Source organism: Nyctibius grandis, chromosome 8, assembly GCF_013368605.1.
Source record: "Nyctibius grandis isolate bNycGra1 chromosome 8, bNycGra1.pri, whole genome shotgun sequence".
Taxonomy (NCBI): Eukaryota; Metazoa; Chordata; class Aves; order Nyctibiiformes; family Nyctibiidae; genus Nyctibius; species Nyctibius grandis.
In genome coordinates, this window is record NC_090665.1 from 4,644,217 (window position 1) to 4,666,122 (window position 21,906).

Consider the following 21,906-nt stretch of genomic DNA (forward strand, 5'->3'; position numbering starts at 1 on the left):
TATAGACACCACCTGGATTTGTAATAGCCAATGCTAAATGCTTTTAATATTTTTAGTATATTCTCTTTCAAGGATATTTTGTGGGCATGCAGTCTTCTAAATATACATCACCGTGTGCAAGAACAATACTGGCTCGTTTGCCAATGACGGGTGCTTTCCACGCAGCGGGAAGAACTGTGACTCTCTCTGCTTCTCCTCGCAGTCTGTCCCCCAGGATTTTTTGCTAAGCGATGCGAGGAGCAATGTGACTGCGTGCACGGCTTGTCCTGCCACCATCAAACTGGAGCGTGTCGCTGTGAGAAGGGATGGCGAGGGAGGCACTGTGACAAACGTGAGTGTCTGCTGGGCGTTTGAGGAGGAAAGTTCAGGTCGGTGTGTATGTTCTTCACGGATCTAGAGCTGGTGGTGGGATCCTTTCGCTCCTGCGTTGCTCCGTGGGGTCGGCCTGGAGGTGCTCACAGGGAGGGGAGCAGCAGATCCATTGGAGGGGGGAAGCTTTGCGCTGTCCTCCCTGGCCCATGCCCCATGCCCTAACGAGAATTGGTTCCACCGTTGCAGCTTGCTTGCCTGGCCGCTACGGCGTGGGCTGTGCCCAGCGGTGCCGGTGTCCTGCGGGTACCCCCTGCCATCACCGGACGGGCCAGTGCGGCTGTCCTCCAGGATTCACCGGCTATGGCTGCGAGAAAAGTAAGTACATTATAAGAATGCAAATACTTTTCTTATAAATTAATTTAGAAATTAATTTCTTTAATAAAAACCTGATGATATAATCAATGCCTGAAGAGGGGAGGAGGCAACAACCTCACGGCAGTGAAGATGGACAAGGGCTGCGTGTCGCTCACCCAAATGGTTTGGCTGGTTCTGACCTCTTTGCCTGTTTGGGCAAAGTTTGGGCTGGCGAGATTTGCCCGCTCAGGTTCGCAGCTCTCGGGCTGACAGGGAGCAGCCAGGGGCTAACCTGGATACAAATAGACTGTGGAGGTGCCAGCGGAGCCTGGCTGCTGCCCGCGGCTGTCACTGTGCCATGGGTAAGGCCGCAGCTCTGCTTTCTGCTGGCCTTGTCCCCGTGAGAGACCGTCCATTGCTGCTGTCAGGGCTTGTAGAAATGTCATGATCTGGCTTTTCTTCAATGTTGAGTTTGGCCATCTGGAGCTGTCACTGAAAGCCGGCTCGTGACCCCAGCTGCATAGTTTGGACTTTGTGCTTCCTTACGACGTTTTGCCTGCGCACTGCTTTAGCAGAAAGAAAACCAACAAAAAGAATTAAGAGTTGACATTGGTGTCCCATATCCTCCTCTAAAGGACTCTAAATCCTGACCCACAACCAGGGCAACTTAATGTAAGTAAGACGTAAGAATTAGACATGGAAAGTCCAAAACCTGTAGGCAATGTGGCCATTGACAGGCAAAATGAAGCCTGTGAAGATGTTGGTGCTGCAGCAGCTTTGCACCAGCAAAAGGCAGAACGTCTTTATCCACCCGCCTGATCCCCTGTGAATTATACTGTTATTTTAGTCAATTTTACCTGACATTTCCCTATGATTTTCTCTAGTGACAAGAAAATTGTATCTTGCCCTTGACAGTTGGGCACAAATTGACTGAACGAAACAAAATCAAGCAGTGAAGTAACCCCCAAGTAAACATAATAAATCCAGAGTCCCGGAGGAGAGCGTCATTCTGTAGGCAGGGATTTTATTTAATAAATTTGAGCGTGCTCTTTGTTTGAGTGCTATATTTACCAAGACAAATTTAATTTATTGGTTTACATTTCCTCTTCCCCAAGCTTGTCCACCGGGCACGTATGGTAAGAACTGTAACCGAGTATGTCAGTGCTCTGCCGAGAATGAGGAATGTCACCCGGTGACTGGCGACTGTGCGTGCCGCCCGGGGTACCGCGGGGCCCGCTGCGACCTCCGTGAGTATCTCTGTGGGCTGCCCGCGTTCGGAGCGAGGTCCGAGTTATGCAGAAGCATGTGCTGGTGCTTTGAGTTGATCTGTGTCAGTACCTTCAGCGTTGAGTGAGATAAAGTCAGCACAGATTGGGTTAATTTACAATAATAAAAATACCTGTATTGCAAGGGATTGGTTACAAAAAAAATTTTTTTAATAATTTAAAAAAAAAAAAAGACAGAGACTCATTTACTAGGTAAATTCTTTCCAATTTCATGCCACGCTGAAGAATATCAATATCATTCTTTGCGTTTACACCTCTCATCTTCAGCTACACCTGGATATTGTGTTATTCTTTCATTTCCAAATACCTAAGCAAAAATACTTCCCGAAATCTCTCCATGCTCGAGTAAGGACAAATGGTTATTAGAAAACAACAAGCTGCAATTGGCAATAAATTTAAGTGATTCATAAAGTCACTTAAGTTGTAGGGCCTTCTGAGGAACAATCAAATTAAACGAATTGTTACTCTGGATTGAAAAACGGTGACTAGTGTAGAGGGCAAAATGCCAATTGGCCAAACACTCCATCATAAAAAATATTCCCAGATCCACATGCCTCATGCTGATATTTTGGGACATCTGTTAAGTTGTTCCTGGTGGAATGTGGCAACTGATAAGAAACATACTAAAGTATCCAAAAAAGGAGACAGTCAATTACCTTTTTATTTACAACTTTAATTTTGTTTTTACTCCATGGCTTGTAATAGTCTCATTTAAAAAAAAAAAAAAAAGCTTTCTCTTTGGCAAATGTTGGTTTTCCTTTGCTAGGAATCCAGCGTGGCTCTGTTTGGTTCGCTTGCTTTTTTGGGTGACAATTCGGATCCAAAAGCCAGCTGCAATATGTGCGGCTCTAGTAAGGGTTAAACCCATGCTTTACTCCTCGAGTAGAAATAGGAATGAGGCTCGTTTTAGAGATGGGCATTTGTATTACCATCATGTCATCACAAGTTATTCTTTAAAATATAAATGTAAATGTAGGGATTGATTCTTTCCTCGTTTATACTCACTATATATCTTCCTATATATCTCACTGTAAGTGAGACTGAAATCCAGCCTTCAATATCTAGGCTAGAGCCATCTGGATCCATTATACATTAGCTTATAATAAATATTATAGTAGAGCAGTAGTGGAGATCAACTATTTAACAGTATCGTTTTAAAAGACTTAATCATTGTTAGGCTATTACTTTTATGTAGTAATCTTTCAGTAGTCACAACCTGTGCATATAGTACTAAATCTCTATAGATTATAGTAAATGTCCTTAAGCTTGCTTAGATCATTAAGATTTTACTTCAGAATTTAAAATTTAAAACATTAATAATTGCACGTAAGTTCTGACATTAAATTACAAAATGAAATCTGTGTTTCGTTGCATTCAGAGAGGATTTTGCCATGGGCTGCTGTGTAGCTGGGATTAAACCTATAGTGTATGAGACGTGAGCCTTCATGGCACTGTGTTCTCTTAGATTCCAAAACTACACAGTATCTTGCACAGCAGATTCACACTTAATAAATATAGTTTTGTTAAATGTTTACTGGAGAGATAACGGAATGGTGGATAACCATTGTCTGAGAACGTCTGATAACCAGGGATAGCTAGCGTGACTTTGGTGGAAATACTCCTTGTTCTCGCCGTCCTTACTACAGGGAGAACTGGGGCTGCTCCAGGATGAAGAAGCTTTTGATATAATATTAAAACCAGCATAGGGAGCCGCTCCCAAAGACATAAAGTGGGCTTTAGTTCAGTCAACATGTGGTTGGATGCTGCTGGAAATGGTTTCTGGCAACTATTGCTATATTTATAGTACTGTGAAAAAGGGTTCAAGAAAGTATCTATAAAAGGTGTAGTTGGCTGGGAAGTCAAATTTCCAGGAGCCAAGAGCAACGAGGCTTTCATGTTCTCAAATTTTGGAGTGAAGAGCTGAAACAGTCTCTTGGCAGGATCCAGAGGAAGCAGACAAACTAGCAATGAGGTTCCCATCAATTGTCCATAACTCAGTGGATGAGCAGACCTACTTGAGTGAAGTTATGAATAAAAAACAGTAAGTGGTGTCGTAACGGATAAAAAAAAACATGGTATGTCTCTGTGACATTTACTGGGCTGGGTGAACCCCGAGCCAGAAAGACCTCACCAGCTTCACCTTCAAGCTGTAGGTAACAGGATGCTTCAGAAGTGACTTTTTGACAATGCAATTAATAACATTGGTAAGAAAAGCCCTAGTGTATGCAGATGGCATGAAAAGATTTAGGAGCTCTTGGTCATGGCAAACCCACCCAAACCAGAAGGAAAAAATCAGGAAATGAGTTAGAAATCTGGCTGCCGCTCCTGCTGTTCTCAGAAGAACCTAAGTCAGCTGCAAAGGAAACTGTTAAATTAGAAAATGTCTTTATGAGATAACTGGTGGTTCGAGTCTAACCCTCTTTATAAAGGCAGAGCCTACTGAAATGGCAGGACGTTGTGTACATTGCCCTAGCTATCTGCACAGTTGTTCTCCTGCAAAGCAGTAACAGATGAGAAGGCCTTGTTAATAAACACATGAGTGTTGCAGCTGATGTGTTTGTCCTGCTTGTGCTGCTCCCTGTTGAACCGAAATAAATAAAATGCTGCCAGGGTAAATAAACTGCTAAGGGTGGAATTGCTGCATCCCTCTCAGTAATGGAGCAGCTCTTGCTAGTCTTGAGCTGAGGAACAACTCTGAAAGCTCTGCCAGGGAGAAGCAATGTGTTTGGGAGTGTGGGAAACAATTAAAAAAAGAGAAAAGCCAAATGATGACCGAAAGGAAAGGGAGGAGGAAAAGAGAAACTTACTTAGAGTCCAATTAAATCATTGAATCTGGGTGTGTCCTTAACTTCATGTCTTGGTGGAAATGAAATAGATGTTGCAGGGCTCACTCCTTGATGCCAGGGTTTGCACATGAAACAGTTTTTCTGTACTGACAGATGGAAGCACTGATGACGAAGTATTCACTGAGAAGCAGCCGTGGTTGAGAAGGGCTGGGGAGAGTATCTGCACGTTGTAAAAGTGTGTGTCTGTTTAGCCCTGATGATCTGCTATCCTGATTTAAGCAGAAGCCAATTTTCAGTTTTATTTTAAAAGGCATCCCTTTAAAGCTTCACCATAAGCTCTTCCTCTCTATTGAATAGTTCAAAAAATCCAGAGATTTCTCTAGCCACTCAGACCATGCTTTCATGCCTTCAGAAAAGAGAGAAAATACGGAAAGTTATTTATCCACAGATTGCAAGAGCTCTGTTGCTTGGAGACGTGTGCAATACATATTCAACCAGATTTCCAAAGCAGCCGCAGGCTTTCCTTTTGCCAGGGCGAGAGAAGGAAAGAAGGAGCAAAGAAATGACGTGTAGAGATAGTAGCACTAGTCTAACTGTTCAGTGATGATCATGTTGCTCTAAAAGCACCAGCTTGTCCTCCTGCCAGTACACTGGAAAATTAGCAGAATAATCTGCATCTCCAGAGTGCAGTGGTGGCATGCTGGAGGCAACCCTGACAGACGGAGACACGTGCCTAGCAGCTCTGCCCAGCTCTTTTCCTCAGTTCCAGCCTCCATCACTCTAAAGAGTATCTTGAAGACATGAGCTAAACATGGCAGATACATTCGTGACTTCCTGATCTTGTATTGAGCACTCCTTCAACATTAGCTGTCCAAAAAGAAACCAGAAATACTCACTGCCACCTGGAAAACCTCTTCATGGACAGCTCGTTGTCATGTAACACTGGCTCAGCAGTCCATCCAGGTCTAGTGTTGCTTCTGGCTATTATAAAATACAGCTGCTTTGGTTTTTCCCTCAGAGAATTTTCTGGCTGTGCATTTAAAGCATATCTCTCCTGTATCTGTCTTCTGAGAAGCCGTCTTCTGCATTTCACGTTAGCGTCATGTGCACGTTTTCATAGTCTTCCATCCACAGCCCACTAGATGGGCCAGAGCAATGCCAACTCCCGTTTGGAGGGGAAGAGTAGATTATAGAGGAAACAAACTTTCTCCAACTTAAACATTTTTAAAAGATGGGACCTGCCCCAGTATCCATAACTGGTCAGCTCAAATGACTGCTAAAAGGGCCAGAGATGGCTCATGGCTTCTCACCATCTCAGGCAAACCAGGCTGTTGCTGCCCATCTCTGCCATAAGAGGGAAAGGGGGAACAGGTTGATTTGGAACAGAAATCCAAGAGGAAAACCTCTGAAGAACTGGGCTTGTTTTTCTTACTACTGTCAGTATGAGGAATGGGAGGAGCAGGCAGAGCCAGGAGCGGTCAGACCAGGCTCGGTAGCAGCAGTCACTCCGGCTCTCCAGGGGTTTGACATTGCAAGCCAGCGCTGCCTTGCTGCCCCAAGGAGTGCATTGCCCGAGACAACCATCTGCTTGTCAGTGCCTACTCCTGGCCCTCTAGAAGTGAATAGAGTTAGAAAATGAAAATCTAATTTTGGTTGAAAGCAACAAAATGCTTACGACATGAAATGCAATGGGCCCAGTAGCAACATAGCCTAACTGGGTTTTGTTCTTTTAAAACAGGGTGTCCAAAAGGTACTTACGGTTCAAACTGCCAAAACCCCTGTACGTGCATGAATGGAGGCCATTGCGACCCTGCGTCGGGAACTTGTGATTGCGCGCCTGGTTTCATTGGAGCCGACTGTAGTAAAAGTAAGCCAACGTTCATGTTCTTCTTTCACACAACAGCAGAGAATAATGTGCATAAGAGTTTGTCAGTAGAAAAACAGACAGATCCCAGCTACCTCCTCCTTGAATTGTAAATCAGGATTCCAGCGTTGTAAAAAATCTCTTGCAAAATATTTTCCCTGTCTTCTGCGTGCGTAGAAGCGAGGACACTCATCCCAGGATTACAACCTGCTTGCCCAAATTGACTTCTAGAGCCAGCTCAGCATGAATTGCTCAAGTTCCTTCTTCCTGTCCAAAATTTCTAGGTTGAGAAATTATCTCAATATTTTGCTTCACGCTATGGTGCCATTAGTTTCAATAAATGGGAAAAATATCAAGTTTTGTCATGGCAAAATGGGTAAAGATTCCATGGCAACCCTACTCTTACTTCTCTGTTTCAGAGCTAAATTGTGTGGCTGAATTTCTGTGCTGTTTCTAAAGCTGTGATGTCTGTGAAGTTCTCTTCAGCTTATTCACAGAAAGGCAATGCTTTAATGTTTAGTAGCCTGTAGCTTTGCTCTTCAGCATAGGACAGCATCAATATTAAGGAAGGAAGTATGTCTTTAACTGGAAGGATGAGCAGCTGGTATTTAAGTTGTACACTCACCTTTTTGGTGGGAAACCTGCTAAATGTTTCATGTGAAACCATGGATTGTGTTTATAACCTCAAGTAAAATTTCAGAGGATGAAGCAGTCATGCCTTTGGATGGGTTTTGGTTTCATAGTTGTTGCTTTGAAGCACATTAGCTCGAATAAAACCAAAGCCAACCTATAAGATCATGCCTATGTTAAAAATGAAAACGGGCATTGGATACGCAGGGTGTTTAACAAAAGGCTGTGTTTCCTTCAGCTTGCCCTGAAAACCGATACGGGAAGGACTGTGCTCTGTTCTGTGCCTGTGGTAAAGGTCAGTGTGACCCACGGACTGGCAAGTGTACCTGTCCTCCTGGCCAAATGGGACCCAGCTGTCAGCAAGGTAACAAAGCGGGACCCGAGGTCATCTCGTCAGTTGGGCACATGGTTAAAACAACCAGCAAATAAAACTCTATGCCAAACATTGTTGATGGCCATGTTTCCCAATGCCTTTGCTTGATAACTTTGCAGTTTGCTGTGCTCAGGCCCTGTCCCTCTCTGCTCCATCCCCTGCCTTTATCCTATCCCTGGCTCCTGCCCACATCTCACTGCTTTGCTCCACCACATTGGTACCATTGCACTGGTGTCTCTACAAAGCTGACATGACTGCCTTCAGAGACTGTGGTCCAAACAGAACATAAAGATGGGGAAAAGGGTAGTTTGTATGACACAACACGAGCAGTGTGTGTGCACTGTGGATGGATGGGACTAAATTTAGAGGCAAATTGCTTGAGCTGAAAAAGTGAAAAGAGAGAGTTTGCTAAAGAGGAGGAGTGGAGAGATGGAACAAAGAGAGGAGAGCAAGAGGAGCAAGTGTGAAGTGAAGCCAAGTGAGGAGATATGGCGAGACAGAGAGTGTTTGGATGAAACTGCTAATAAGCATGGAGTAGGATGTCACACAGCCCTTAGGAGAAACCAAGCACTTGGGATACTCTGTGGGGAGAATGTGTTTGTATTTATTCCCTGTCACCTTCATCCTTTTTTGGGATGCTAATTAATTTTTTTTTTTACAAACTTTGTTAATTCTCTGTAGTGTGTCCCCAGGGACAATATGGCCCCAACTGCCACCTGACATGTACCTGTCAGAACGGTGGTATCTGTGACCACGTGGATGGCAACTGCACTTGCGGGCTCGGCTGGACAGGAAGATCGTGTGAGAAAGGTAATTTTCTGCTTTGATGATAGTGGATGTGTACATTCAAGCAGAGGTTTGCAGCATCTACAGACCCACAAAAGGGGACAGTTTTTGCTTAACTAGACTCCCTCCCAGCTGTGTTCATCTCTGTAGCGTCTCTCATGCAAAACTGCCCTTAGTTAGAGTTTTAGGTCTTTTTTTCAGAGACAGTTTCCTTGTGAGTCCTGCTCTGTAACTCTCATGAATTCCGTTGCACTGACTCTTGTTTCTTCTTCTGTCCAACTTTTATGTTCTTTTGTTCATGGGAACGTTGTTTTGTACCTTCTTTCATGTGCTCCTCCGAGGTCAGCAAAAGCCCATATCTCCCTCCTCTCTTGTTATGTTCTCTCTTGTGATTCTCTTCCGTTTGACATTGGACTGCGGTTGAACTTCCCATGTATTGACTTCCCTGCTAGTACAGTTCTGACAACATCTGTCCAAAGCAATTGAGATTGTCCTGCTATCTCACCCTTACTTCTCCATGACAGCTCTCCCATACGCAAGACAAAGCACATTTGAACAGAATAAGATCGGTTTTCACTCCAAAAACACTCCTGCCAGCCCAGAGTAGAGTTTTTCCATGTCTTTCTGTCCACCTCCCAAAAGTCATTCTGCATTTCTGTTCCAATTTATCTCTCCAGAGAAGAGATATCTGTATAGTTACGGACTTAAATGTTCAGGAAACCATGAGTTTACTGGTATGATGTCAAATAAATAGTTAGTTCCAAGTTCACATTCAAGACAATGTCATCATTACATCGTAACTGCCATGATGCAATCTCCCCAACACACTCCAGGGCTTTCATTTCCAGCCTTTCTGTCCCTGACATCTGTAGAATATCGATCTCAAAATCCATACGTATATTGAGGAAGAACAGGTAATTATAGGGGAGTGTCCCTATATAAAAGTGTCATATAGAAATGACACTTTTTAGTAGAATTCCTCAATGCAATTGTTTCGCTTCGCACCTGAGAAAACTCAGAGACCCACTTCATGCGTGCGTGTGTGCAGAGAACGAGAAGGGAGAAAAGGAAAGATGCTGACTACGTGGAGCCACTCAAAATGCCTACCACTAAAAAAGTGCAGATTACCAATAACTGACTAACTTCATGTTGCGTAGACCACCTGTGTTCATCTCTGTTTGTCTGTTCCTTGGTATCTCTGCGACCACCCATAGCCTGCACTTGGGTTGCAAAGTCCCAGTAGGGTCATAGAGGGTCAAGTGGAGTAGCGGATCGTGGGTGCATCTTATAGATGCGCTTAGATAAAGCGTCTCTGATGTCAAGCACAGGGTTAGATGTGCACACAGCGCATAAAGAACTGTGTGTTATGAGAAAGAGCTTCGCTGTTCATCTTTTGACAGAGATAGCCAAGTTATTGCAAATTTGAGTCTTGATTTCCACAGCAGTGTGGGGTTGAGTATGTTTTGACTAGAAATCAAAGACAGCTAATCAGGCATCCTTTTTCTAGTGATTAGATACGATGTTCTTGGAAGATCTTGTCTAACATTTGCAGAGTTATGAATCTGATTATTTGGACAGCCATGGTCATGTAAGTTGGTCTGCCCAGATTCAAATTATCACAGCGGTGGGAAGTTAACTTTATGCAGAAGTGATGCCTAGGTTAATTATGTTGGCCCAGGCACTTTTGCATGACTTCGCTTTCAGTAATTTGAGATGTGTTGAGTTCTGTAAAAGCAGATATCTCATTATACATGGAAAGTCTGTTGCTATGTGTGAAAGAGAGATCTTCCAGGTTTTATTAGGAATTGGAATAGTGTGAACTCCAATGGTAACACAGAGGAGGAAAAGCTGCGTGTTTGCTTTCACACTTTATAATTGCCTATAAGAAAATATTGCTGTAGATATAGAAAAAAAATAGAAGATACCATTTATACAATTTACTATGTGGCTTTACAACAGATGGTCGAATTCAACACTGACTGTATGAAGAGACAAATTAAAAAAGGTAGACTATAAAAAGTACTAGGAAATTGCTGTTTGAACATCTACATAATATAAAAGATTTCTCATGAAATTATGTAAATACATCACAGTTGTGCAGAAATGCTCTGTCTTCATAACAAACATTCTCCTCGGCTCTGCGAGTTATTGTATGGGCATCATGTCTCAGCTATACAAGCTATCACCTAAGAGCTCTTCTGGGTGTGGTCAGTGACCTTTGTTGTTTGTCTGTTTTTCTGTCCACGTCCTGCCAGCAGAATGTCTCCCAGGGAAGTACGGGTCTGGCTGCGGCTTGGACTGCTCGTGTCAGCACAACGGCACCTGCGACAGGTTCACGGGCTGCTGCCGGTGCCCCGAGGGTTACTACGGCCACTCCTGCGAGCACAGTAAGTGGAGGCAGCCTCGGCAGCCCGGGGACCCTGGTTTCCAACACTAACGGGATGTGGGGCTTCAAAGTCGTCATCTAAACACCCTGCTGCTTCAGTTAAAATTTTCAGGGTGTCCCAGATCACCCAGCTGCTTCCATATCTGAGTAACTGGCACTGGGGTGCTACAAGTTTAAAAGCACATGGCATTATTAGAGTTAATGATAAATATAATTTGTGTTGGCTCCCGGGGAACATAGTTGAGAATACAGAGGATTTTAAAGGGATGTATTTTTTTCTTCATAAACCTTCCTCAATTGATACTTTCATTTTTCAGGGTGTCCCCTTGGATTTTATGGGCTAAGCTGTCTTCATGTATGTGCCTGTAAAAATGGAGCGAGCTGCGATGCAGTGACAGGACAGTGCATTTGTCCTTTGGGTTACCAAGGTGTCTACTGTGAGAAAGGTACTTGTACCCCTCTGATGCAAAAGAAAAAAACGAACAAGCAAAAAAAACCAAAATAAACCCCCCAAAAAAACATGTCGTTACTCAAATGTTGGTTGAGAGCAACTTCTTCCGTATTTTGAGCTTTATGAATATCCTGAAACACTCGATTTGGGATTGTTTACCTGCTATATAGCTGGGTGTTCTCATTTCCTTATAAATTAACTAATCTGGTTCCAATTAATACGGTGAAAGTCCTGGTCTCCGTGATGTCTTGCAGCAATGAGTTCCACATGTCGTTTATTAAACATAAGTTCTTTTTACTGATTTTTTAATTTACTTCTAAAACTCCAAATAAGATTATTAAATAGGTGCATGTCAGACCTGTTGAGTGTTATAGAATACTCTTCTAGAGAGTTCTAATTAAAAATGAAAATAAGTGCCAGTTGCGTTTCTGGGGCAGGTTTTACAGATACCTTTGATAGGTTAGATTAGATGAACCCAACGAGTTCATATAAATATTATGCCTCTTCTGCTATGTTCGATTCTTCATTAAACTTGGCATTTACACTAACTTCAGTGGAGATTTCACGAGCTTTCCTCAGAGACATCCTGGGAAAACTTCTCTGGCCTGATGTACATCTTGCCATTCAAACGTGCATCTAAAAAAGCGCTCTTGCCGTCAGGCTGCGACAGGGGCTGGTTTGGAGAGAGGTGCCGGCACCGGTGCGACTGCGGAGATGCTCCTTGTGATCCAGAGACTGGGAAGTGCCTTTGCCCACCTGGGAAGACTGGAGACAAATGTGACATTGGTAAGGGTAATATTTTCTGAAGGCTGGACTATGTATAGTTAAACCAATATGACCTGTTGGTCTAAGCGTAACTGTGAAAGGACATTTGCCGGTGTTCGAGAACACATTGTTTGTAGCAAATTACTCTTAGGGGTTATCAAGAGCTTTATCAACAGGCTGTACTTCTTGATTTAATCAATATTTCAATTGATACACTGATAGGAAAACTGTTTATGGGTCAGCTGTAAAATGTCATTTGCTTTGAGTTTCAGAGAGCAGGCGCTGGTGAAGAATATACCAGAAGCCCACAGTTCTGCAGACGTAGTGGGGAAGACTTGAGAGGGTGCAAATGAGCATGAAGGGATCCCCTTGCCATGTGTTTTGTCACATGGACATTTGTGACCCTTTTCAGACCAATGCAAAAGTATTCCCAGCTCTGGGTTTGCTTCCCTGGGAAGGAATCCCTGGGGGAAGAATCCCTGTGGATGAGGGTAGCAGAGCTGCAGCAGCTGTGCCAGCCTCTGGGGTTCAGCAATAGTCTGGGAACATTTAATCCAAATAAAATTCCCTCATTTGCAGCGCAGGCACTTGGGCTGTGTGTTTGGGAAACGGTTGGCCCACAAGAGCAGAATTATTTGGTAACAAGGGCATAAAAAACGGAGAGAAAATTCTCCTGTAGGGAAAACCCATCCCACCGCTGTACCCTGCTGAGATGGTTGCAGGGTTGAGAGGCGGCAATGGCAGGGAAGATTCTTGAGTCAGACTCTGATCGCAGTTATGACTGAGTAAATTTAGGGCAATCCCTGGAATAAAAGGAATGACAGTGGTTTAAACAAGTGTAAGAAGATATTTGTGATCCTAATGCTGTGGCAAACAAGATAAAAGGAGAGAACATCCATGTGCTACTATTGGAGGTTCACACCAGGAACCATAATCCTCCCGAGCCCCCGAATCACAGCAGGGGAATATTATTTCTCCTTTTGTTCTAGGATAGGGCAGGAAACAGCTTTAAAAAGCCTGTTATTAATGCAAGTAATTGCTGGGAGCTTAAGTGCTAGTGCAACCTGCAAAAGGAAAATGGAAAATGATTTGCTTCCCTCTCCGCACTGTCCTGTGGTCAGAAACCAAAGCCGCGCATTCTGCAGGCGCTGGGCGATGGGGGACACCAGGCACCCTGCAGCCAGCACGGCGCTGGGCATCCGGGGACTTTTCCAGCGAAATTTTAGGCAGAAGTGGAACACGAGGGGGAAGCTCAGCACCAAAAATATGAACGAAGGTTTTGCTTCTTGCAAGCTCTAGGAGTCATTTTTATTTTTCTTAGATCAGCTAGGGTAGCCCCCGTCCATGAAAAGCTGTTATGGGGTAGGTTTTATTTGCATTTTTATTTTCAATTAGGCTCAGTTCATCTGTGATATAACTGTGAGCAGCTGTGACTGTGCAGCAGCCATAAAGATAAAAGGCCTGATTTTAATTTGAACTCTGGTAAAGCACCCATTAAACAGGCAAAATGTTAATTAAAAAAAAGAAAAGAGAGAGAATATAACAGACTTTTATGGGCGCTCTTTTTCTGTAGTAAATTAACATTGCAGACTTTCAAACAGATGTCTTAAATACACATTGTTATTAACATGAAAATGTGGTATTACATAAATGAAAATCAGGTCCAGAGGTGTTCGGGGAGACCTTTTCTCATAACATTTCCTAATTGAAAAGGCCAAGCTCTGAGCGCACAGGGAGAGTTCTCCCACGTGTTGGGGCTGCAGCTGACGCAGGGCTCAGCAGCACTTTTATTTACCTAATGGTGCCCGTGTGAGAAAGCGAGCGCCTCGATTATGTACAGTATTTTGTAGAGAGGCAAGGGAGAGAGGGCTATTGTTTACAGTGTATTTAGCACCCTGCCTCGTGACCTGCTGCTCACTTTTCCTTCATGCCTGTGCTCTGACTGCGTAAAAAAATTGCAAAGAGAATTTATCAGCCTAGGTATGAAATGCATTTGTATTTGGGAGTGAGACATTTTGCAACTTGAATTTGCCAGGAGGCAGCAGAATCGTGCAGTCGGAGTAAGACGTAAGAGTATATATAAAACGGATTAATTTTCAAGTTCCCATTCTTTGAGTGAAGGCTCTTTGCTGGCACACGCTGACAGCCAAGCTGTGCAGTAGAGACGTGCAGGAGATAGTGTGGGTCCAGGATGCTGACAGTAACTTTCCTGAGCAGATCCCAACATCTTTTTTGTTGGGCTCTCAAGCCCTGTTTTTACACCAGTAATAATTTCCATTCTGGGAACTTCTTCAGGACAGCTGGGCTACAGTTTGGGCCGACCATGTGGTAGACGAAACTTGAAGACTGGAAGGCTTTCCAAAATGTCACATTTTAATGTTAACAGATGCAGATGTCTAAGTAGCTTCCTGATCCCGGAGAACAGGGAGGCTACTAGGGAGCATTCACCCTCTTCCAAACTCTTCTGTCCTTCCAGAATGCAGGTCAGACCAGTATGGCCCTGACTGCTCCCTGCGATGCCAGTGTGCCAGCAAATCCCAGTGCAACCCGTACAACGGGAACTGCGTATGCCCGGCCACGTGGATGGGGCCAACCTGCAAAGAAGGTAATGCAAGCTGGAGATGTGCAGCCTTTCTAAGTAGAAGAAATCACACATTGACCATGGTGGTGGTCAGTGGACCGTTTGGACAGGAGTATCAACCCACCACGCAAACGTGGTGCTCAGCAGCAGCCACCACGCTTTCTGTGTCGGGCTATGTGAGGCAGAAGCTGTTCTGCATTTCCATCTCTGGTGAAAAACTCAGAGCCTGTGATAGCAGCAGCCTGTGACAACAGCAGCTTTGCTTGGAAGGGTTGTGTTGGTGTGTGCTGTCCTCCTGAGGGTCCAGGCGCCTGATGGTGCAAACGCCAGCAGACACTGCAAATGCCAGGAGTCATTCCAGGTGGTTGTGAGGTCTTGGCCAAGCTGAAGTGACTCAGTGCAGTGGTTTCCCCTCAGAGCAGGCTGTGGAGGTCTTGCACAGCCTGCTCAAGGATTTCCGAGGCTGCCTCCAGCACAGCTGTGCCAGAGAGCAGTACACTCTTCTATGCCTGCCAGTGTGAACTCTTGCCCTGAAGTGGCTGATATCCTCAGCCTCTGTAAGATGAATAAGGAGGTTTACTTGCTGTGCGTGCCATCACACTCACTTACTTTTTGTAGAGGTATAGGGTTTTGAAGACCATGGTGAGATGTGTTAAGCCAGATAAGTAGATAAAACATGGGAAAATAGATTTGGATTGATTTGTGAGCATGCCAAAGCACTCATCGCACTATCACAAAAGGGTTTGGGATTTGTTTGGTTTTTTTTTAATTTAGATAATTTCTCTTCTTAATGAGATACAGTACTGAGTGAAAGTTTCCTCCCACTTGTACTCTAATCGCAACTGGCTTGATGGTGATACCAAACAATTCTGCATTTAGTTTAGGAAACACTTTGGAAACCTTTCGTTTGAGAGATGTTTTATTGTTTTGCCTGCTTTCTGCCTCTGTGAGGAGGCCAGTGCAACTCGGTTCTCTGCTTTCTTTTGAAGAGTACCATTTATTGAATTATTTAAGTGTAAATTGTATAATCTATTTAATATTCCAGTATTATGTTATATAGACCTGAAACTCTGTTTCCACTTAATTCTCTAGGTGGCCCTCCAAAGATTCCATTTTATGAAGAACAAACTCTAGAAAGAGGGAATATTTTTCCAAGAGCTCTACAACAGTAACATTTGGACTAATAAATGAACTGTTTTATATGCACAGACGGTATTTGAATTTGGATATGAAAACAGCTATTCAATTCAGCTTGAATTGTACTGAAGTATTCACACTTCTTATGGAAGACTATGGAGGCCATTTAGTAGCTGGATCCTTTTAAAAAGTTGAATCTGTTTCATGTATTTGTTCCTCTTACCCCTCCATTAATTTGCTCTGGACATTCTTTCTGATATATAATATAATTCATTGTTTGAAAGATTGGACATGTTTTTAATAAGCCCAGCTCCAAAGAGTATCAGGAAAAGCAGTATGTAACATATCAACGTGCAGTGAGCCACACCACGTATAAGTGACTTTCTAAACCCGCTTGACAACCAGTGTGAAGTTTAATGAGCATTTCACGGATTATGAAGCCAATATGGATTCATTGCAAAATCACATTGCACAGAAACTAGTGGGATTCACCAAATTAATTCCTCTTTGAATAACATTGTGTGTTCTAGAAAAGCATTCACTCTAATTTTAAACTTGCAAGCGAAGAATCCACCACAGTCCTCGATAAGTCAATTAATTTAAGAATATGTACTGCATTTCTAATGTGGATTGACTGATTGGAAGGTGTCCATCTGTATCTTGCTTACGTCTGAATCTGTCTTCCAAAGAGCATGGTGTCATCTGTTAGACTCTTCTGGCTTTCAGCGTTCTCCCATCTTGTCAGTTGAGTTTCTCAGTGGTTTCTCAATCAACAGTACAGTTACAGCAGTTCTGATCAAACAGTACCTTCTCCATACAAGATAAAAGTCTTTTCTGCATTAGAAAGCAGTTAGTAAGCAAGGATAGATGTTTAAAGATAATCTCTGTGTTCTTTATGTAAAGGATTATAGTGTGCTTTTACTGCACAGTAGTTTGATTAAGTCAGCTTTAAAAAGTCCTGATACCATTCAACAGCTGCTGTTGGTCACTTCATAGAACAAAGACATTTTGGTGCTATTTTGTCTGTTTAGACAGGTTGTTCTTCAGTATAGGACTATGTCGTTATAAAGAAATAATGTTCTCTATTTTAGTATTCTGAGTTAATCAGGCTAAAAGATTTCAGAGTGCCTCTGTATACCTCCCTTTAGGTTAGGAGTTACAAAATCTGTGTAGTAACCTCTTGAGTCTGACTATATCCAAAGTGCACTTATTAAAGGGCGTCAGGACTGTGGGCTCAGTAGACGTGGTAGTGTACAGGCAGTTCCAGGTCTTGTGTTCACAGACCTGAACAAATTGCAACTCTGCAAGAGAAGATTTTTGTCTTAGAAGAGACAAAGCGACAATAATTGATGCTGACTTGTGATTTTTAAGGATGATGTTTGTTGTTGTGGTTGGATAATGAGTAGGTGAAGTAACAGTTTTACCCCATGGTTCACCTCAGGTCTTAAACACATCTACAGCCATTAACTGTCCAGTACAAAGCGAGCGACGCTTGCTCGCCTGGGAGTTTAATTCAAACTGTGATCTATTGGAAGAAGTACTGGTTTGGTAGGTGTTTTTCAAGCTTCATGGAAGACTTATTGTTGTTATTCATCACTTCATTGGAATGGAAAGTCATCCTAAACACAGTAAAGATATTTGTGAATATGACAAAATTAATTAACCAACTGGGCTTTCGGCCAGAAAACCACAGGGTCTGATGGTGATCCCTTGTCATTTCTTCTTTAGAGCTTTATGAATGTCGCTGGAAAGTTTACTCAATGTAAATGTGACAAAATTGTTGTTGTCCCAAAACTAGTCAGAAGTGTGTAACTCTCAGCAGAGCTTTACTGTCAGCTGTGACATTTTAAATGTTCTTTTGGAGATGTGATGGCCTGGGTCTGATACTACAATTATGTGAATTTGGGGCAGTTTCACTGAACTGGAACTGATAAGGTAAATCTCATGTGAGACAATTAGATATAATCTTAGCAATTGCTGGAGAAGAACAATCCAAGTTAAGCAATTGACATATTTTGATCTTAACTATGTATTTACTGCAGAGCCAAACTACAATAGTAATGCAAACGTTGCATTATAGTCAAGATTTTTCATAGAATCATAGAGTAAGTTAAGTTATAAGAGACTTCTGGATGTCCAGGCTTCTCTTCAAAGCCTGGTCAACTTCAAAGTTAAATGGGCTTGCTCAGAGATTCATCCAGTTGAGTTATGAATATCTCCAAGGATGGAGATCCCACCACCCCTTTGAGCCTCTGTCCCAGTGAAAATGTCATGGGTGCGATTTTTTTTTTCTTTTTTTTTTTTTTTTCTCCCTGGTTTCTAATCAGAATTTCCTAAGTTTCAACTTTAGTCCACTACTTCTCATCCTTTCAGTGTGCATCTCTGAGAAGTGTTTGGCTTCATCTCATCTGCAGCCCCCATGGGGTAGTTGAAGACAGCAGTAATACCTCCCATTGGTCTTCTCTTCTGAAGACTGAGCAAACCCTGCTCCCTCAGACCAACTGTATCACCCCCGCTTACCTCGGTGACCCTCCACTGGCCCCATTCCAGTATGTCGGACATTTAAGTTTAGGGAAGGATGCCCTATGACTGGTATGGTTACTCAGCAGTTAATGCATAAAACCCAAGAACTTACATTTTGCTCTTTGACAGCAGTTTTACATAATGTACTGGGTTTTTCTTGTCTATGTATACTGATACGTGATTAGAGCAGCTAATCAAAGGGGAAACCTTTCTCAAGCCATATTATTTATACCTGTGTATACTTGTTTACATTTTCCACAGTACCTTGATAATAGAACTGTATATATGTAGTATAAAGGAAATAAAAGATTTTTGTATTAAGTATTTTTAAAGAATGTCACAATTTTGGGTACATGATGAAACACATTTTAAGTGACTGATACTGAGCCTGTGCCAATGAGTTAGAGGCCCAAGTAGATCTGCCTGGGAAATATTTCAGCAAACTTTTTTTTAAATCTGAAAATGCCAATTCATACAAGACCGTTCACATGCAATAGTCTTTTTTTATTCATTCCTCCTTCAAAATACCTCTTAGCTGCTTTATGTTATTGCCTCGGGGAAAGAAGTTCGCTTCAGTGCCATTAAACAGATCATCCTGATTTGGGGCTCAATATGACTTTTTGTTCCAAAACAAAGTACAACCGTATAAAGGTAAAAATCAAAATAAAATATTTTAAAAATATTAAAAGATTAATTTTGATTGGGGTAGTTTTGAATGTCTTTTCTTGGTTCTCTATTTGTGAAGGTTTTCACTTTTTTCACAAGGCAAGGCAAATGTTTACAGGATGTTGTATTCTAGAAGAAGAGCCAAAACTTTACATCATTAGCTATTAATTAAGGAAGTTTACTTACTTGTGATGTCATTAATATGTTTTGATTCTGTTCCTTACTTCAGATTAACAAATTTACCTAATTCTGTGCCTACAAAATAGTCTTTATTAGACGGCATGGACTTTTTTAATGGAAAAACTGCTAAATCAGCTAATTCCTATAGATTAATTTTGTGGCAAGTGAGTGTAATTGCTACTAAAATAATATAACTCTGCTTATTTGCTTCATCAGATTCCAGCGAAAGTGTGTCAGGCTGATACTGTCCTGAACATAGCCCTGGAGCTTGTTGAAAATGAAAGTGAAAACTTCAGTGAGAATGTTTTTTATATTTAAATTTATGTCCATCTTCCACTTGGTAAATGCCTTTCTTGGCTCTTCATTTCCCAGAAGGCTGAAGTTAATTGTGCTTTCTTGACAAGAGCGCTCTGGTTATTCCACTGTAACACACTTGCATGCACAGATAACTCCTTTCAGAAAGACATTTAAATGATTTCGACCATGCAGTTTCTGTGCCAAATCCCCTTCTCTTACCTTGTTGTGTATTCCAGGTGACTTCAGTTTGAGAAGAGTGGAAGTGAGTTGAGTGTAACTCAGTGGGTCCAGCAGAGTTTTACTCGATGTGAATTCATGAAACCAGAACAACATGTTTTAAGTTAGACTTCAGTATTTATAACACTATCCTCCTAGGAAAACAGTCAGAATTTTAAAAATTCCCTGCTTCCCCTGCCAAAAATTATTATTCTACTTTTATCCTTTTTATGTTGAAGAGCCGTAGCTATTAAAGTTTGCCCAGATTTCTTGCCAACCATATTATTTTGATTGGCTGCAGATTTCTGTTTGTGTAAGTAATAACCATCATCGTATCAGGAGTTGCCAACGGGACAAACATGGAAATTATACCTTTATGTCCTTCCCAGAAGAGCCAAAGACACTTTTTGGAGCCATCATGGCTTCAGACTGTTATCTAACAGTGACAAATAACATCATCTCTCTTGGAGTTTAGCTTCTTACCAGAGCAAAGAAAAGCTTAGGAAGGGTCCTTGAGAGAACTGAGACCTCCATCCTCCCATCCCTGTCTTAATTTTTTTCATATAGTTAGGCCACAAACCTTCTCAGACCCCAGTTCATGAAGGACTTTTCCTGCAAGTTGACCTGCGGCTGACTGCAGCAGCTCCGTGCATGAGCTGCGATGGTGCCCAGTAGTTCTTTTGCGGGGTCAAAGATTTAAATTCTAATACTGTGTATAGCAATTTCCAGCGGTCAACACCGAATCTCAAACTTGTAGAGCATAAAATGTTTATTCTGCCCTTTTTATTGCTTTTAATAAGCACTTGCATAGCAATATTATTTCTTTGTGAATTTGTAAACCCCCTTCAAAGAATATGTGGGATGTATCTCAAAACTGTGCTGTACTTTGTTGTACACGTACCATAGTGAAAGGGTGCTGATTTTTTTATATAAACATGCCATTAGAACTTGTTCTTGTGTTCTCCTTATTGATAGTCTTAAAGCAATAGGCTTATGTTATGGATGAAACTTTACTCTGTTAAACTAATTCACATTCAAAGCAAACACACTGAAATCACACCTGCTTTTAGTAGCTGGTATAGAATAAATAATGGCCTATACATAAATGGGTTTATATATGATCCCTGACCAGAGCAACTTGTCCAGTGACCGAGCCTGATAAATAGAGGTTTCTGGCACTCAGACTCCAGAGTATTAGAAATATTCAAAACACAGCATAAATCTTACTGGAAGAGGATGATTATGAAGTGTAACATTTCTGGAAGACTTGGGCATGAAGCACTTTGAAGGCATTTGAAACCGCACACCTGCAGGCTTCCATCAGCCGCCTTGGACACTTCCCAGGGCCTGATACTCACTGAACAAATAGCCCGGTTCACCTTCAGGGTATTGTCTTCTCACTTTGGCAGGAGCTAAAGGAACACATGGGCCTGTTTAATGCCAAATAATGCAATGAGTGTGTGCCTGTTTAATGCCAAATAATGCAATAAGTGTGTGCTGGTTAATTGGAAGTAACGTGCTAAATTGAATTCAAAATGTGCAACAAAGCAGGGACAGTATATCAAGCTGTCAGAGAAAAGTGGACAGGTATGGCTAGCTGGCTTCTGGAAGAACAGCTCTACAGGCTTGGACTTATTTCTAAATTTTAGAGCAAGTACTTTTAAATTGAGCTCTGTAGTACTGCAGGACTTTGTCATATGTGATTTACTTCATTGTTCATACAGTTTTCAACAAGGAGTAGAATAACTAAGTTCATTTGGTTTCTCATCTTTTTAATGTATGTTATAAAGATAGCTCTGTAATCATTGCAATTTATTCAACAATTCTTTATTAGAAGCAATATTTAATCTATTCAAAGAAATTGCTGATGTTATTGCACTAACCTTTCAGTCCCAATGATTGCTGTTAAGAGCTAATCAAAAAGTAGGCATGGTGGTTTAATATTCTCAACCTGTGTGGAATTAGCACTGGTCTATGTCTTAAATCTTTCAAAAAGCCATCTCTTTGCAGCACTTGAAAAGTTCATGTATGTCTGCAGTAGATATATAGCACCAGAAGAAGAGTGATCTTATGACCATCCAGGAAACACCACTCCCTGGTATGGTCCCTTCAGCGTTGTCAGATGCTGTTAAACCAATCTGTAGTCAGCACTATTATCTCCTCTTTTAGTCAGCACTAAAAGTTCACAGGGTGCTAATAGAGTGTTCTGTATGCACACAGTAAAAAAAAAAACTGTCCAAAGCCCATGAATGATTTTAAAATTACTTAAAAGTTCTGTATGATAAGGCACTGCTTTGTTGATTCCTTCAAGCA

At 42.0% G+C, this 21,906-nt stretch overlaps 1 protein-coding gene across 1 annotated transcript in view; it reads left to right on the forward strand.

Moving 5' to 3' along the window:
• Positions 1-15,746, forward strand: part of LOC137666454 (multiple epidermal growth factor-like domains protein 6) — a 199,483-nt gene extending 183,737 nt beyond the window's left edge. The window contains exons 28-38 of the mRNA XM_068406464.1: positions 203-331; positions 559-687; positions 1,782-1,913; positions 6,477-6,605; positions 7,471-7,596; positions 8,287-8,415; positions 10,650-10,778; positions 11,095-11,223; positions 11,889-12,014; positions 14,470-14,598; positions 15,667-15,746. Of these exons, the coding sequence (XP_068262565.1) occupies positions 203-331; positions 559-687; positions 1,782-1,913; positions 6,477-6,605; positions 7,471-7,596; positions 8,287-8,415; positions 10,650-10,778; positions 11,095-11,223; positions 11,889-12,014; positions 14,470-14,598; positions 15,667-15,746 (1,367 nt within the window). The remainder of the gene's footprint in view (positions 1-202; positions 332-558; positions 688-1,781; positions 1,914-6,476; positions 6,606-7,470; positions 7,597-8,286; positions 8,416-10,649; positions 10,779-11,094; positions 11,224-11,888; positions 12,015-14,469; positions 14,599-15,666) is intronic.
• Positions 15,747-21,906: the final 6,160 nt, after the last annotated feature.